The sequence below is a fragment of the Monodelphis domestica genome, chromosome 1 (assembly GCF_027887165.1).
Source record: "Monodelphis domestica isolate mMonDom1 chromosome 1, mMonDom1.pri, whole genome shotgun sequence".
In the NCBI taxonomy this organism is placed as follows: Eukaryota; Metazoa; Chordata; class Mammalia; order Didelphimorphia; family Didelphidae; genus Monodelphis; species Monodelphis domestica.
The window spans coordinates 481770866-481788075 of NC_077227.1; the positions used below are offsets into that span (position 1 = coordinate 481770866).

At 43.9% G+C, this 17210-nt stretch overlaps 1 protein-coding gene across 15 annotated transcripts in view; it reads left to right on the forward strand.

Annotated features, from left to right (window-relative positions):
- KCNQ2 (potassium voltage-gated channel subfamily Q member 2) overlaps positions 1-17210 on the forward strand; it is a 181119-nt gene that overhangs the window by 126116 nt on the left and 37793 nt on the right. For 6 of the 15 annotated variants that reach the window (XM_001368000.4, XM_007475564.3, XM_007475565.3 and 3 more), the window contains exons 8-10: positions 980-1074; positions 7811-7879; positions 9483-9512. In XM_001368000.4, coding sequence (XP_001368037.1) covers positions 980-1074; positions 7811-7879; positions 9483-9512 — 194 coding nt within the window. Of the gene's footprint in view, positions 1-979; positions 1075-3138; positions 3169-7810; positions 7880-9482; positions 9513-15571; positions 15626-17210 lie in introns of all 15 variants that reach the window. The other 9 variants (XM_001367934.4, XM_056812837.1, XM_001367965.4 and 6 more) reach the window with 3 other exon arrangements.

Here is a 17210-nt window from a genome sequence, read left to right on the forward strand (position 1 = left end):
GAAGCCACTATCTGTGGTTATTCTTTGCATTCCCAGAACTTTGTACAGTGCCTGGCGCATAGTAGGTGTTTATTGGCTGAATATTGCTTTGAAATATATTATCTCATTTTATTCACACAAGAATCTTGTGAGGGAGATTATTCTAGCTAGGCCAGGCACTTTGCTAAGTGCTGGAAATAACAAGAATAATAAATAATAAAATAGAAAGGCAAAGTCAATCAAGAAGCTCAAATGTTAATGGGAGAGAGTGTTCAAACAACTCTGACCATAAATACTAAACATATAAAGTGTAAAGGAGAGGTAATCTTAGAGAGGAATGGGGGTGGGGATGGAGAAGAAACAAGGAAAAGTCCTTGGAGAAGGCAGAATTTCAGCCGAGTCTTGAAGGAAGGCAGGAGGTGAAAGGGAGAACATTTTCTGGGAATAGAAGATAGTGAAAAGGTATCAACTGGAGAATGTTACTGAGAAAGAAGGTCATTGTTGCAGGATCACAAAGTATGAGGGGGGTATTAATTAATAGGTGCTAGAGATGGGATTTGAATATGTATGATCTTCCAATTTGAGAACCAAACTTCTTTCCATTATTCCATGTTGCCTCTCTTTAAGGAGAGCCCGATAGTATCCCTAGTTGGGCCATTAACTAGTTGCGTGACATTGGACTTCTCTAACCACACTATGCCACATTTTGGCCCCTGGTTATACTGGACGTATGCCATTCTCCGTTTTGTGTAAAGAAGTTCTGTTTCTCCAATTAGGCTATGACTTTTTCAAGGGCAAAGACCATTTCTCACCTTCATCTCTCGACAGAAGTGACAGTCACTTCTCTTACACTCTGCTTGTCTGTAAAATGAAGGAACTGGACTCAATATTTTCCAAGGGCTCTTCTAATTTTCATGTTCTCTCCTTTACAACCCATCAGTGACCTTTGATGTTTGGCCTCTGACTGTACTTTCTTTGTATTCCATTCTCTTGGTCACAGTCTGCATGGAGATTCTATGCCACCAACCTCTCTCGGACAGATCTCCACTCGACCTGGCAGTATTATGAACGCACTGTCACCGTCCCAATGTACAGGTACCACCACTGAATTCTGTCCTTGTTGCCCTTCCTCCACAGGGAGCAAAAGTCCTGAGAGGCTTTTAACCCCAGGTGATTGGGGCTAGAATTCTTAGACAGCCTTCCTTGTGATGTTGCATTGTTTTCTAATTCGTCCTTAGCTCCGTTATTTTGTTTGTTTTTTATTTTAATTTTCATTAAAAAGTGCATATGTTGAAGATTCTCTGTGTAAGTTCCATGGTATTAATTTTGTTCTTTGCTTATATTGTCGCAGTTGTTTTCACCTTTATTTCTCTGCCCCCGTTTTCTTTTGTTGTTGTTTTCTTCATTGTTAGTTGCATTGTGTTGTGGGCTGCTTTGGCAGCTTGAGAAGAAAGACCCCCCTCTCCCCCCAGAGAGCTGCCCTGGAATGGAGGTAATGTTCCTCAGCCTAGTCCGTGTTGGTGCTGAATTGTGTTCTCTGCCCCTTGTGTGAACAGTCCACTCTGGACCTTTTGCCTTTTGCCCTTTTATCCCTCCCTCATCAAGGAGGGTCTCTCTTTACCCAGTCTGAGATTGAAGTGGTGGGAGGACTTCTAGAGAGATGGACTGGCTTTAGAAACAGATTTCTTCCTTTTCTTAAAATTCCATCTCCTGGAGAGGGGGAGACCGCTAGGGTGTCTGGGGAAAGCTCCCTTGACTACTACATATAGGGATCAATGAGACCATCTGGTGTCTTGGGTTTGAGCCCATATATGCTTGGAGTCTGAAATCTCAAAAGGAATTTTGAACTAGTATGGGCCCAAAGCCAACATTCTGAAATGGAAAACATGGACTTAGACAGACAGACACTATGTCCCCTCCAGAAGAGGATTGTTTAGAGTAGAAAGCAGAGAAAAAAAGTTGAAAAAATTAATAATACATCTGAATTTTAAATTGTTGGACAAAGCAATACCAGCTGGCCACCTGGTTGTATTTTCTGGACATTTACCAGGAATTATATCTTTCTTCTATTCTGACCTCATTTTATAAATGAACTAGACAGCAATATTAGTCTTGGAATGGTCATTGTTTCTTTGCGGGGCCTTGAGGGTAACTTTGAGGAATCAGAACAATGGTTTTTGGTACCTACCATTCATCCTTCTGTCCCTAGGCTGGCTTGGAGCACTGCTCCATTTTGACTGGCTGCTGGTACAGGTACATAAATAAAATTTCTTTTGCACCAAAACCCCAATCAATGGTAAGTGTTTAAAATAATCCAATGTGTTCCTTGATTAGCAAGAACTTCTCAGCATGCTGCTGTATTCCTTGGGCCCATTTCTGTGGCTTTTTCACTGCCAGGTTGAGTCCAAAAACAGGAAGTGTGCAAATATTTGTGGAGATCCCCTGCCTTTTTGAGATGGGTGATAAGGTTCCTAGAAGCCCAGTTTTATCAAAGTATGGGTGTGGAGAAAAAGAGTGAAAGAAAGAGAAGTGTATATTAAACGCAATGCCCACGCCTCTTTTGACTTTTTTTTTTTTCCATGGGGGCTAGGTAGAGCAGTTCTAGAGTATAGTTCTTCTTCCATTGGGGAACATAACCCATCACCACACAAGAACCTGGACCCTTTGGGCTGCAGTTTACTACCTCCAGTTGTATAGGTGCCTATGTTTACCCCATGGACTAATTTTCTTTGTTCTGTTCTTTCCCCCCCTTCCCATTTCCCTGATTTTCTTCTTATTATTCCATTTTCTTTCTTTCCTTCTTTCTCCTCTTTCTTTCTTTTCTCTTTCCTCATCTTCCTTCCTTCCTTCTTGCCCCCCCTCTCCTTCTTTTTCTTTTGTTTCTCTCTCTCTCTCTTTCTTTTTATTCCTTCCTTCCTTCCTCCTTCCTTCCTTCTTCCTTCCTTCCTTCCTTCCTTCCTTCTTCCTTCCTTCCTTCTTCCTTCCTTCTTTCTTCTTTCTTTCTTTCTTCTTTCTTTCTTCTTTCTTTCTCTTTTTCTTTCTTTCTTTCTTTCTTTCTTTCTTCTTTCTTCTTCCTTTTCTTTCTTTCTTTCTTTCTTTCTTTCTTTCTTTCTTTCCTCTCTCTATCTGTCTCTTTTGGTGTGAAAACACTTGAAAAAGCTCGCAAACACAAACTTACGGGGCCTCCAGGTATGAAGTGCATGTGAATCTGAAAGCTGTGTGTGGTGTTATTTCTTGTTCTTCGTTTGGGACTATAAGAAGTTGAAGCTTTTGAAAACATCCCCCCAAAACAAACCACTGCAAAAAGGAGAGAGAGCCAATCCCCCACTAACAGCCTGCAGAGCTAATTCCATGCAGCTTCATAAAACCCTCCTTGTAGTTTGGCACAAATGTTGGGAGAATTCATGGTGGAGGGAAGGAAAAGGGGGATAATTGTAATTTGCTCAGCCTCCATGGTAACAGACACAGATCATATACACCTTAGGCTGAATGTGCAAAAGCACCTTCTCTTCCACACTCTTCACATTCTTTCTGCTACTTCCTGAACCATTGCTTACTCTCCTTCAATTTATATTCCTGTTTCTTAACCTTTCTATGCTTCTCCTTAATATTCTCCTCCTCCTCCTCCTCCTTAGCCCATCCTCTTCCATTGTTCTCTTTATTCTCCCTCTTCCTCAAGTCTATTCCAATCCTCTCTTCCTACCTCCATTTCTCAATTCCTCATTGTTTTGGTACTGGCTGCCCCTACTCTTGGTTGTAGACTGCTCCATGGACCAGAGGCCAATTCCTAGGACTCCTACTCTAAAATATAGGGTGCATCTTGTCTCCAAAGCTGAACTTCTGTAGTAAATACTGGAGACACAAAACTAAACTATTCTCCCATCCCTTTCTCCTCTAGAAATGCAGATCAGCACTGGGCTTCTGGATAGCCTGTTGGTGTGGGAGGTGGGAATTGGGTATATAGTCAGCCATATCTGTGTACAGAGGGAATTCCATGTCCTGATGTACAAAGTTCTCCATGTGCCTAGGAGGATTGGTGGTCCACATATAGAAGGCTCCCTGGAAGTCAGGCCTCATTGTGCCAGGCCTGGTAAGTTAGAAACACAATGTCGAAAATAACAAATATCTTATTACACTGTAAGGTCACATCCTAAGGGGAGCATAGGCGAAAGGAGCTCTGAAGGAGTGAGTACTCATTTCAGAAAATGGATACTTGTTCTTGCCTTAACAACCTGGGATGTGAGGTTCCAGAGCCTTTTTATAGAGGTGGAAAAGCCAGGGAAGAGAGATTCATGTTTCTTCTTTCAGAAGGTAGCTGGTGTCATTTTAGCCTTCCAGGGCCAATAGATCTCCTGACCAGGGAGATGGGATCCAGATTATGTCCTGGTCATGGGCTTAACCTAATTCACTGACTTTAGCAACTGGCCAAGCCATGGCCACCACATGAACAAAATAAAAATCATGCTTGATGGGAAATTCTACTGGAGAAACATGAAGTTGTCTCACACTAGCCCAGCTCCCTTTAACAAATTAAAAGTAAGGGACAGTTGAGTAGCTCAGTGGATTGGGAGCCAGGCCTAGAGATGGGAGATCCTGGGTTCAAATCTGGCCTCAGACACTTCCCAGCTGTGTGACCCTGGGCAAGTCACTTGACCCCTATTGCCAAGCCCTTACCATTCTTCTGCCTTGGAACCAATATACATTACTGATTCCAAGATAGAAGGTGAGGGTTTAAAAAAAAATAAATTTAAAGCTCAATAGGAACCAGACTGGTCAGGACAGGGTTACCGATGGAGTTCTCCAGCCCTAGATCTGGGCAGTGTTACATGTACCTCCTACTTCCCTTCTGCTGACCAAAGCCAAGCTGTGGTCCCTGCTCCTAAGTCTCCTAGAAAGCTCCAGTGCTGGTGTGGCATCTGTAAACTCTCTCTAAAACGTGAGAACAGCAGCCCTCCTTGATGCCCCAGATGTGTGCTCTGGGTACCTTGGGAGACCTAGTTGGCCTTGTCAAATGGAGTTAGTTGCCCCACTGCCCGCTGGACCCTTGCCCTTCTGTGAACGATAGCCATTTTCTTTTTGGGTATGATGCCCCAGTTCTCTGACCTGCCCTCTCCACCCTCCCCAGCTCCCTGAACTTTCTTATTGCTTTTTCATCCACCATAAGACACAGTCCATTTAGGAAGCACTCAGGACTCCCCTGGCCAGTGATGGTATGTGTGTGTGTGTGTGTGTGCGTGTGGGTGTGTGTGTGTTCGCATGTGTCGCACATGCTATTGCCTCTCCTCCTTGATCCTTCTGTTTCGTGATGGTGTTGTATCTGTGTCTCAGGCATGACTTTCCTTGACCTTGGCTCTGAGGTGCTTATGTATTGTGTTTTCTAACCCGGTGTGTGTGTGTTGTGTGCATGTGTGTGTATGCGTGTGCGTGTGTGTGTGCATGTGTGTGTGTGTGTGTGGTGGGTTAGGGATGGGGGACTGACTTGTCTCTTGCTCCTTTTTCCATCTGTGGTGAATGCTTAATGTTGGTGTTGGGCCACTGGGGAGGAGTGGGACTGGAGAAGTTGGAGAGAGCTGGCCATGGGTTGGAGCCTGTATGATGAAGAGACAGGGAAGGATGAACGAGCCACGCATGAGCTGTAGCTCTAACTGCCCCAGCCAGGCCCTCCTGCTTAGCTCCCCTCCCCAAGCTCGAGCGTACCTCCCGCCTCAAGGAAGGGGGCCTTTCGGGGAAGAGAGAGAGAAAGCCCAGCTAGCATGGGGGGGGCCCAGGCAGGGGAGCACCAGAGACTTGGGAGGCCCCAGTCTAGGAAGAGGCCAAGCTGGACATAGAATCAAGGTAAGTGGCTGCTGGCAGGTGCCACTGAGCTCCCTGGTCTGTGTCTAGGAGGGCACGTTCGGCAAATCGCTCAGGAAATTTCAGGGTGAACTTCTTGGAGACCTTCCTAGGAAGAGCCTCGCCATAGGGTCTGCTCAGGTCACACAGGAGAGGAGATGGAATTAGGGTCCCAATGCCTATTATGGAGCCTGAGTTGTCACTATTGCTCTCATGATGTTCATGAAATTATGTTCATGAGCCTATGAGCAGTTTGCATGATCCCCTGGCTTCCAAGGAGGGTGTTTGATACATCTAGGATATGATTGGACCTTTCCGGTCTGAAGGTATAGTGGAAAAAGTACAGGCTTTGAAGTGCAGGGACCCAGGTTCAAATCCTAGCTCTGCCCCTTGCTACCCATGGGCCGGTCACTTTGCCTCCTTGGGCCCCAATTTCCTCATTTATAAAATAAGGGCAGTTGGGTGGGATGATGTGTAAAGTCTTTTTCATCCTAAATATATGACCCTAAACATCCACGGGTTAATAAAGGTTTTTTTCTTTTTTGGGGGTAGGAAGTCAAACTTTTAGCACCCCCTTCTCTGAAACTGTGGGGTATCTAAGTTGTACATTAGGTAAGAGTACTGGACTTGGAGTCAGAAGCCTGAGTTCAAATTCTGACTCAGACATTTATTTTCTGTTTGACCCTCTCTAAACATCAGTTTTTTGTTCTGTAAAATGAGGGTAATAATAGCACCTCTCTCACAGGGTTATTGTAAGAATCAAATAAAGTAACATATATAAAGTGGTCCTTAATGAAGTGCTATATAAATGCTAGCTGTTATCATTATCAATGCAAAAATAAAATAGAGAGCAGCTGTTCATGAAAAGAGGTCCTTGGAGAAGGGGTAGCTTGTTCAAATAAATTACCCAGTGATTTCAATTCGAATCACCCTCTGGGAAACTAGAACTATTGTTGTCACTTCTGTCCTAAAATGGAAGCCAGCAGCAAAATAGGAGGAAGAACAGACTATAGAATATTAATTCTCATCGGTTGCTTCTAGTCCCTAGTGTTCACTGTCTTCTTCTACATCTTCACTGGAACTGGCAAGTTAAAAAAAAAAAAGAGAGACCTTTTTATGGCACCTCTGGCCTTCCTTTCTCTGCCTTTGGGATCTTCCCTTTCAGTAGCCAATTTTTTCAAGACACTCATGTTTTCTCTAGTAACCTAGATCAACAGAAGCATCCAAGTTTAGACCAATCCCATATGACCACCACCTAAGAAGAAGAAGAGTTGTCTTTGACTCTTGTGTCTCCCTAGACTTCTTAATCAATCAACCATCCTCATGTACCACATTGATAGCATCTGTTGCCCTATTCTCTGCATTTTTGCAGCTACTACTACCTTAATTGAGGCCCTTTGCCCTTCATACCCAGACTATTCCAACAGCTTCCCAAATGTACTCTCAATCTTTCTTTCTCCTATCTACTCCATATAGAGTCTCATTACTCTTTTATAAACACTGATTTTTTTTTCATGTTGCTTCCCTACTCAAAACCTTCCATGGCTCTCTTTAGTAATGTCAGTGCAGTATCGTGGAAAGAACCCTGAACTGGAATCCAGGAGACAGTTTCCAGTCTTACCTCTGCTGCTAACTAGCTGTGAGGCAGTGGGTAATTCATAATTTCTTTGGGTCCCAATTTGTTCCTCTGCAAAATAATGTTGTTGGACTATGTCTGAAGTTTCTTCCAGAGTTTCTAGCTTTTTGTTAATCGTCCATAAACAGATTGTTGGGGAGATCATGGGCATTCCTTCCCAGTAGGCTAAGGTTGGGGCCATAAAAAGAGGTTTCTCTCTCTCTTCTGCTAATGTCAAGACCATTTTAGGGTGGCTCTTGAAAATTTAAATCTAACTCTCAGTATTTAAAGCTGTAATGGGAGAATTAGATGAAAGTCTCTTTTGAGAGATATTGGGCTAGTCAGATTGGGAACCTAACTCTTCTCTCCTTTTTTGTGCTCCAGACTGATCCCACCTCTCAACCAACTGGAACTTCTCCGAAACCTCAAGAGCAAATCTGGACTCACTTTCAGGTCAGCATCTAAGTGCCCAAAACTCTGGGGGAAATTGTCTGATGAGGTCTCTGTTTCTTTGTGTCTATAGTTGTCTCTTTACCACTATCCCTCCTGTCTGTGGTCCCTGGAGGTCATCACCTATCTGGATTTCCCTATAGCTATTCCTTTATTTGTGAATTTTTCTTTCATTCTTACCACAATATAACCCCTTCTCCATTTAGCCTTCTCCAAGTATTTTAAAAGTAGGGCAGCTCATTAGCTATGCAAGAGTTGGCAGGGATGGATTAGATAGTCTCTGAATCTCCTCATCCTAGGATTCTATGATTTGCTTGCTCATAGCATCTGTTTGGTAAGTTCTTTTTGAGAAATTGGCTTTAAGGAAGTCAGAGGAGCAGGGAGAATGCTAAAATGTGACATTCTGCCTTGGGGTGGCATGACAGATTTTTTAACCACCTGTTTTGTGGGCTTTTGACTTCCAGCACCTTTCTTTATGAAGCTATGGATGACATCACTTTAGGCAATTTCAGCAAGGCATTTAGGTTAGGATGGCTAGTTCTGTTTATTGCTCTAATTAACTCAGGGTGTTGCCATAACTGAGGAGGCAGAACAGTTTAGCTGTGGGGACAGGAAGGCAGAAGCTAATGTCATAGAGCATTAGCCCCTCTCCCACTCTGAGGCTACCTATAGGCAGAAGCATGCCTTTGGGGATTCATTTTTGTGTGGTTGTCCCCAAGTATTTGGTTTTTGTATTCCCTTGTGCTGTGTATTCTTTGGGAAAATTTTGTGCATTGAGCCATGGGGCAAGCTGCTTGAGGTCTTAGGCAGAAAGCACCTACAAATCTGAGCTATGACGATTCTGTGCCACAAGGTCAGCAGCAGTTGTGTCTTTGACACCACCTTCTGTCCCTGACAACCCTTCCCCTTTCTCTCAGGTGTGTCTGGGTCTGAATTCCAGGGAGCCTGTATGGGACCCCAGCATAAGATGATCAACTCTTCTAGACTTTGTCTGGGGGTCTGTGGTTTGGGGTGGGGGTTACTGTGAAGGAAAATGAAGGTGACCTGAATTAGTCCAAGGAGCAGGAGTACTAAACCCCCATCTCCAGGTTTGTATCTTAGCACTTCATAGGGTTGGCTGAGGCATGAGCCGGTTTGGGGTGCTGGGCAGGAGGAGCGGAGAAATTTGGCAACGAATGAGTGATTTCTGAAGCTGAATAGTCCTATAACAGCTATTCCTAACATCTCCCTCATGAGCATATTTGAATTGAGTAGGACTGGCAGAAAAGAAACCAAGATCAATCTCTTCTTTTTAAGCTTATGGGAAAATGTGGGAATCAGAGTAAACAGGACTCCCATCTCCTGGATCTCAAAAAGAAATAGTATTGGCCTTTTGGGTAAAGTGTCTTTTTAATCTCTTGTTGGGAAGACAAAGGAAAAGAACCAATCTCAGTTATCACTGAAGAGTGAAATGCCAGGGGGGCGGACCCACATAGCCTAGAGTTGCCTTTTTCAGGGGGGCTTACCAGTTCTTGGGAGGATGCTGGCATTTATGAAACAGGTGGAGAGAGTTTTGTGCCCTGTGTATGGAACACATCTACTAACTCACTGTTGCTTCTGTTTAAAGGAAAGAGCCTCAGCCTGAGCCATCACCAAGGTCTGTATATCTCCTGCTTTTCCATGCTCTATTTGGTATATTGTGGTATATTGCTGTTTGTGTGTGTATTTTATAGCTACCTCCAGCCCTCTTTTCCGTCTGTGGTGTATTCAGCCAAAGGGAGCTGAGTGCCATGGGCAGAACAAACTCTGTGTGTGCGCTTCTCACTGTGTGGTCTCTGGGTGTCTGTGCGACTGTGCCTCTGTGTTTGTCTGTCTGTATCACATGCACAATGGTGATGTTGGTCCTTAAATCACTTTTCCTTTGTTTTGACTGTTTCTCCTCAATGTACTCTGGAATTATTTTGTGGCTCTGTGGATGGGGGCCTCTGGGGACAACTGATGGCAGATTGCACATAGTTTTTCAGGGTCACTTTTCCCACCCATTTGTGGTGAAGAGGCTTCTGGTCTAGCCTGCTACTTTGAATGACCCTGAGGCAGAGCTTTTCCTTTAAGACCTCACCCCATTCCTAGTGTTTATTTATTCTTTTAGACCAGAGTGAGATTTCACAGGTAGTCTAGGCCTTGGCCAACTAAAGTCACACTAGAACTTCTTTGATATTCTAGGCAGTATCCCTTTCCCTTCTCCTGGCCACTGGGTGGACGGGTATGGGACCAGGGTAGTCTGTAGCTTCTGTTCCAGAGTCTGGGATGTCTATACCCTTTCAATACCCTGGAATAAACTTTGCTCAGCACTTTTGGCAAAGGACCTTACAAAGACTCAAGGGTATCTTCACAGTGGATGGAGAAAAACTACCTACTACTGTTCAAGGCATGATGCCAGAATGATTGTTTCCATTTTGGCTTTTGCCTGCCCATCAATGAGTGACTGCGTAGAGGTCCCAGAGACTTTTTTTCCATGTGATTTCTCAACCCTGTCTCCCCACCCTGACCAAAATCCAACCAAAAACTCAGAATGTCTATAGAAATTCTGAGCCAAATGTCCTAGGGGACTAGTAAGTCCCCTCTTTCTTCTTACAGACACACACTACTTTTGAGGAGCCCTTAAGTGATGAATTTGGTTCTCTCCTGGCCCCTAGTCTGAAAGAGTTGGTGAAAGGCAGTATATCTGACAAGAGGAAAGGAAGATGCTATTGTCCCCTCTCTAGGGTCTGAGTTTCCTCATCTGCACAATGAAGGGATCAGACTGGACAAAACCTGAGGATCCTTCCAGCTCTGAGGTTCTGAGGTTCTGTGGAATTTGGGCTGTGAGAGGTTACATGAGCATGCAAAGGTGTGAGGCTTGGCACCTAAGTAGGAAAGCCTTGGCAAGAGACCCATGTCAGAGGGAAGAGAACAACACAATTTCTTTTTTCCTTCAGCATGAAAAAGTAAGGATGATGTTTCAAACAGAACATAAGGCTGTGCCCTCTCTTAATTGAGTCTTTTTTTTCCTACATATGTGTGCAACCTTAGCCTCCAAAGTGCTCAATCCACAAGTTGCTAAATAATGCCAGTCCCCAAGATTATGTTTGCATAGTTGAATTCAATAGCAGAGCCAGTTCATCAGATGCTCCTGCCTCAGTTAGCTTCTGTAAGAATGTGAGGCTTGGCTGTATCGGTGTGAGGTCTGATGTTGGCTTTAGGGGTTTAAAAGGAAAGAATTAGGCCCAATTCTCTATCCCCCCTCCAAACCCATCCATTCTCTCCTGGTATTTGGGGGGAAACTGTTTTTGGCTTTCCCATAAGGGAATAACAATTATGCTCTGAATAGGCTAGCAAACACTATAAGACTTGTGCTTTGGTCCCAGCTGGAAGAGTTACCAGTGATTTCCAGATCCAATGTGGTCAATGCTGAAATTCTCCTTTGGGTCATTGTGCTATGTCTTCCCTCCTCCACAGGCCATGGCTGGAGGAATAATATACTGTCCACTCATTAACCAAATTTAACTGAGAATGAATATGAACCCCACCCTTTGGTGGTATCCCCATGTGCTTTCCAGGTTCCTTTTGCGTGGAGTCAGATCTTTCCTTTCATCTAGTTCAACTTTGTTACCTTAGTATACTCTCTCCTCTCCCTTAGTCTCTCCCACCTGACCCCATGGTCTTGTGTTGTGAGAATGATCATGAGATGTCCAAATAGCCTTCTCTGGGCTATTCAAGATTGTGTTGCTTGTTACAGTGACTTGCTATTTTCTACTCCAAGTAGTTTTTAGACAGCCTATTTGTTTCCCTCTCCCCACCCCCAAATTGGAATATATCACCTCCCCTCACCCCAAATGCTTCTAATCATTGTCATTGCCCTTTTCTGGGTCTCTCTGATTTCTGCTCTGTCCTCTTTGAGATGAGGTGGCTCTCACTGAAGGCAGGATTAAAGGTGAGGACATACCACTGACTCCTGTGATAACATTCTGTAATGTGCACTGTATGATTTTTTTCCTCCCCCATCTTCTCCTTTTTCCTCATTCCTAACATAGCCCAGCCTCCTTCCCATGTGTTTTTCCATAAGATGCTTCTTCCATTGGTCCTGGTATGTTTCAGGAATTTACCCAAATCTTCCCCCTGTAGATTTCCAAGCCTGGTTCACTTAGGAGTCCCAAGGTTTTTTGAGAAAGGGAACATATTGAGATTGGCCTAAGTCTGGGATAATGGTAGTGGTGAGGCTAGTTTCCCCAGAGGAAAGCTAAGAGGTAAGTGGCACGTCTGATTTTAGAGTGTTGGTGAACAATGCCCTGAAACCAATGGTGATTTGGTTTTGCCATGTTTGACTGGCATCTCATCCCCTGCTTTTCTGAACAATGGAAAGAAATAACACTCCCTTGCATGTGTGCAATTTCCATTAATTAGCTGCCTGATAGAAATTAGATGCTGGTTTCCCTAAATAACAAAAATCAGCCCTAATGGTTGAGATTCTGATGTCACGAGTTCTGGTTGTTCACAAAGAGTCAGATTTGTTGTTAATTGATCATGAATCTCTGATGTTCTTTATAGCACGATGCTATGGAAACCCTCCTTCATGACTGCCTCCTAGCTTCCTAGAAATAGGTGACATCCAGTATATCCTACTTGCAGCCCCCTGCCCAACCCCTAGAAGAGTCTTCAGCTCCTAGCAGGTGCTCACATAGATGCCATTGTTGTTTGAAGCAGGGATGTGAATTTGAGTGTTTGTGATCCTTCAGCTTGGTTCTGATTGTCAGTTCTCCTTGCTTCATTTCCTACTCTATTGAGGACTTGGTTTTGCTAGTTCCTTGGGGAGTTTATATTCTTAGAGCTTCAAGTTTGGACAGACAGACTTGTTGAGAAAATTCCTGGTAGCTTTCTCTGTCTACTCTAGCCCCTACCCCATAGCTTGACCTGGGTCAGATCTGGAATTCTAGCCATCTCTGTAGAAGCCATGCCTACATTTCCAGATCCTTCTATTCTAGATTGTGGTATAAAATAAATTGACTAGCCCTTGAAAAAGTAGGTGGTGCTACAAATAAGAAAATCCAACTTGCAGCATTAAATTTAATTTCCTGGATACAGATAGGTGCCCTCTTTGAACCACATGATACTGAGAATATTCGCTTGTGCTTCTGGCCACCTGAGGTCATCATGACCCCAGAGCTGTGCTATTAAATTTAGGACAAATCTCCCTTTCTTGTGGTCTGGTTTAGAAAATAGATTGGAAAAGGCTAGTTTTGGGGTACCCCTCTCTTTATAAAATTAGATAGACAGTCCTTCTAGTGGCCTGGTCTCAAAAGTATTTTAGAGATCCAGTTCCCCTCATGACACCCTTGCTATGGCCTGAGGTCTTGGAGGGCCTGCCTGGCTTCGGATGCCCTTCGTTAAGAATTGGTGGAATGCTCTGACTTGTCCCTCATTTTATTTCATCCCATCTCATTTCCTGCTGACTCATGTATTTGTGCTTGGGAGCGGGGAGGTAGGCAATCTCCCCCCATGCCCATGTACCTGGGGATTTCACCTCTTTCTCCTTTCTGTGTGCATTTCCTGCCCTTCCACAGCACTCTGGCAGCACTGCCCTGAGGAAGTGGAGTCTAGGTGTTTGAGTCATGTTTCTGTACTGTCTGGTCTCGGCCGAGAGTCTGTGTAGGCATTACTGTGCCACCTTCATGATTCCACCTGGAGGGGGCAGGCTGTAAGCTGCTCTGGGGCTGTGCAGCGAGCTCCCTTTGGCTGATCTGAACAGGGGACAGATCAGAATGGGAAGGTGGGACATGAAGTAGGACTGCCGGCCAGCCTTTTGCACTATTCTCCATGAGGCAGAGACTTGGCCTTTGGGATTGTGAATGATGTACGGTGATTCACCAAGCTGACGATTTGTCAAACTGGTTTTGTTGTTCTTTGAAAACACCAAGTCTTCCAGGCTATGGAGGATAGTTCTTGGGTAAAACATTTGACTGTAAAACAATGATACAGAACAAAACAAGTGACGACAAGCAAGATCTGACTATTATTCGTCAAAGTCTAGGTACCGGTTGCCATTAGTGCCTATTCAAAGGAATCTTTGCCCACTTGTAGCTTATGGTAACTTACAGAGATGCTCTAGATTTGGGCTGTCACAAAAGCAAGTACTCTCCCTGCAAGGAATTAATTTCCTGTTCTCCAGCAAAGAAATCCATCCAGGGTATCCATGTGACCATGCGATAGATGGAAGAAGCAGATTTGGGGGGATCTGAAGATTTCTCTGTTAAAGTGATCATGTTAATTATTAAGCTTGTAACTTAATTGGATTCCAGGCTGTTAAATGTACCCAAATTAAACATCAAACGCTCTAGAGAGGGATTTTTTTTAGTTATTTGTCAAAAAACAATTAGAGGAAAACAGTATGGGTTTGGGTTAAATCTTACTCTGATGTCAGTTTCTAGTGCTGAGAGACGGGCATCTGAAAATGCTTCCAGGAGCTGCTCCATCATAGAGGAACATGTGGCAAAGACAGACCTTTGCCAACGAGGACGCTTGGTATACTGTCCAGAGGTTTCTTGAATTTTAAAGTATTTATGTTAGATTCCAGTGTAATAGCCAACCCATGCCTGTTCAGGGGGAGTTCATGGATAAATATCTGGGGTCTCTAGAGGGAGGGAAAGAGGAAGATTGCATTGCAATGTGGGTAATTCCTTGAAGCAGCAAATTATGACTGCAAAGGCCTTTATGACCCAGGTTACATGTACATGTCTTTCCAAGCTCAAACTGGAATCAGGTTTGGTTTCTCTGCATTGGAGCTATTGTTAGTTTGTAAGAAATCACCCAATGACACCTCAGCCATTGCCTCCTGAATAATATTGAGTTTCACTTGTGTTTCAGCTTCATCTAATTGTCCTGTCGCACCTATAAAAAGTGGTAGCTGCTCCACGACAGGGGAGGCCTGGCTTGGGGAATGTCAGATGGCGTGAGGCCAAGGTGAAATTAATGTCTGACTCCTCTGGCCGGTTTCATGAAGCTTTGTTGGTGTGTTAACTGGGCAATAAAGCTAAATTGCACTTTTCCCTCTTCCTCCTGAAAACGTTTGAACTTCAAACGAAGGAACCTCTGAGTTTTCCCTTCCTTAGCTCCGTGGCTTTGCAGGATTTGTGGCATTCTCAAACAGTTTTTGACAAAGCCCAATCCCAAGTATTATTTTTTGTCTGCATGAAAATAGCAAAAAATAATACATGTTATAGGAAATGTTTACTTGAACTCTAACTTTTAGAGAGAAAAATGTATATATATAAACTTTTGGGAAAAAAGAAACTTTTTTTCTCCAAGTAGGCAGAAGAATTGATCTGAAGTCCTCCTTACTACATTTACTGAAGCCAGTTGCTGCCAAAAAATCAGTAAATGGTGAGATGAAGGGACTTTCTCAGTGATGCTGGCCTGGAGGCTGAGCAGTGCCCTCTCTGCAGTCTCTGAATTGATTGGTTTGTTTTCTTTTTCTTCCTTTCTTCTTCCATTTTTTTTCTTTTTCTTTTAAACAAATTGAACCCTGCACCCAGGGAGCTGCTCAGTCCAGACTCCTGCTATGAGCCTGGCCCTTAAAAGGATGGCGTTTAATTCTCTTTTGATGCATCTACAAACCAGAATGAAAGTGTCCTGTTTGGCGTTGGCTTCCCGAACTAATTTGTGCTCTCCCCTCATTTCCAGTAAAAGCAAACCGTGCAAAGAGTCTCTGTGTGGATGCTGCTCTGGAAACTCTAGGTACCACGGGAAATGCGTCGCACGGACTAACCCACTGCTGCACGGCCCATTCTTTCTGCCCTGCTCCCCCCCTGTTCAAAATACTGCCCTGCTTAATAGAGGTACTAGATGAAGGGGGAGGGAAGACATTGGAGAGCATCTTCAATCCATCCATCACCTTCTACTGGGATAATGGTCCATAGCCACCCTCCTGAGCATCCTGCTCTCTTGCCTAAACCAATTCTTAACCAACGTCCTAAACAATGCCTCAGCATTGCAGGATGGAAAATTTCAGTTTATTTTGGTGGTGGCAAAGATGAGGAAAGATGAGATGCTTTTCCTATTTTCCAGAGCTGAACAAAAGTAAAGGGGAAAGTTGTGGTTTCTCTGAAAGCTAAAAAGTAATCCTTCCTGGGTGAGTCGATCCTATAATATCTGAATGTTTTCAGTGAGGCTTGACAATCTAGAACCTCTACTATGCAGTTAGACTAATGTGTAAGCGGCCTATATCGAACAAAAGGATGCCTCTTCTCTGTGTGTGTTGAGGGGGAACTTCTGAGAACCTCAGGGAGGTCCTGACTCACACAGAGAAGGAATGTTAAACACTCATCCCTCCACCTTCCCTTTCCCAGGCCCCAGGCCAGATTCAGTGTCCCCTATGCAGATGGCACAAGATGGTGGGAAAAAACCAAACATCTCCCCAAATTCCTTATGACCTTGTGCTTCTTGACAACCCGTCTAAGGAGCATAAGACTTTTCCATGTCTTTTCTCATGTTTCTTTCTATTGTCTTGGTGTGTGACTATGTCTTTCATTCTCCTGCTTGCCCTGAACTTTCTTCCCCACCCTTCTGGCCCCTTCCTTCTCCAACCTCGTCCTCTCCAAAAAGTGGAGCACGGAAAAATGTAGGCAGCCAACTCTGTCCCTTGGGGTTTGATGATTAGTCCTCTCATCGCCTGCATGCTATCAGTGCTGATGCCCAAAGGAACCTGTGCTGAGTGTGTGTGTGTGGGGAAATGCAGTGAGACCAGGGACCCAGGGGGGCAGCATGCTTGTGAAATGGCATCCTGCATGTGGTATTGAATCCATCTGACATCCTCAGTTCCACCAGCCTTTGTGAAGAGACCATGAACTCCTAGTGAAGCTGGGAGTGTACTTTCCTTATCCCATTTCTTTCTTACCACTGCTTGCTCAGATGAGGAGGCAAGAATGATGGCATTATAGATGACTCCACGATATCTCCAAGTTTGATGTCTACTAGGGAGGCAGAGTCACCACTTGGAACTTGTAGGAGACTTTGCAAAGACACAAAACCTTTTGTTGGGACAAAGGCCACTGGGGCTTAGGGATATATGGCTCTTGGGGAACTTAAGTCAAAAAGTGAGGTCAGTAATTTAGGGACCACAGATTGAATCACTGATGCCCCTTCTCCACTAGAGCTAATTGCAAGATTCTTTTTCTTTGAAATTCTGCATAATAACAAAAGCTAGCATATATATATGTGTGTATATATATATATATATACATATATATATATCACTTTAAAGTCTGAAAAGCTCTTTATATGTGTTATCTCATATAAGCCTTACAACAACCCTGTGAGGTAG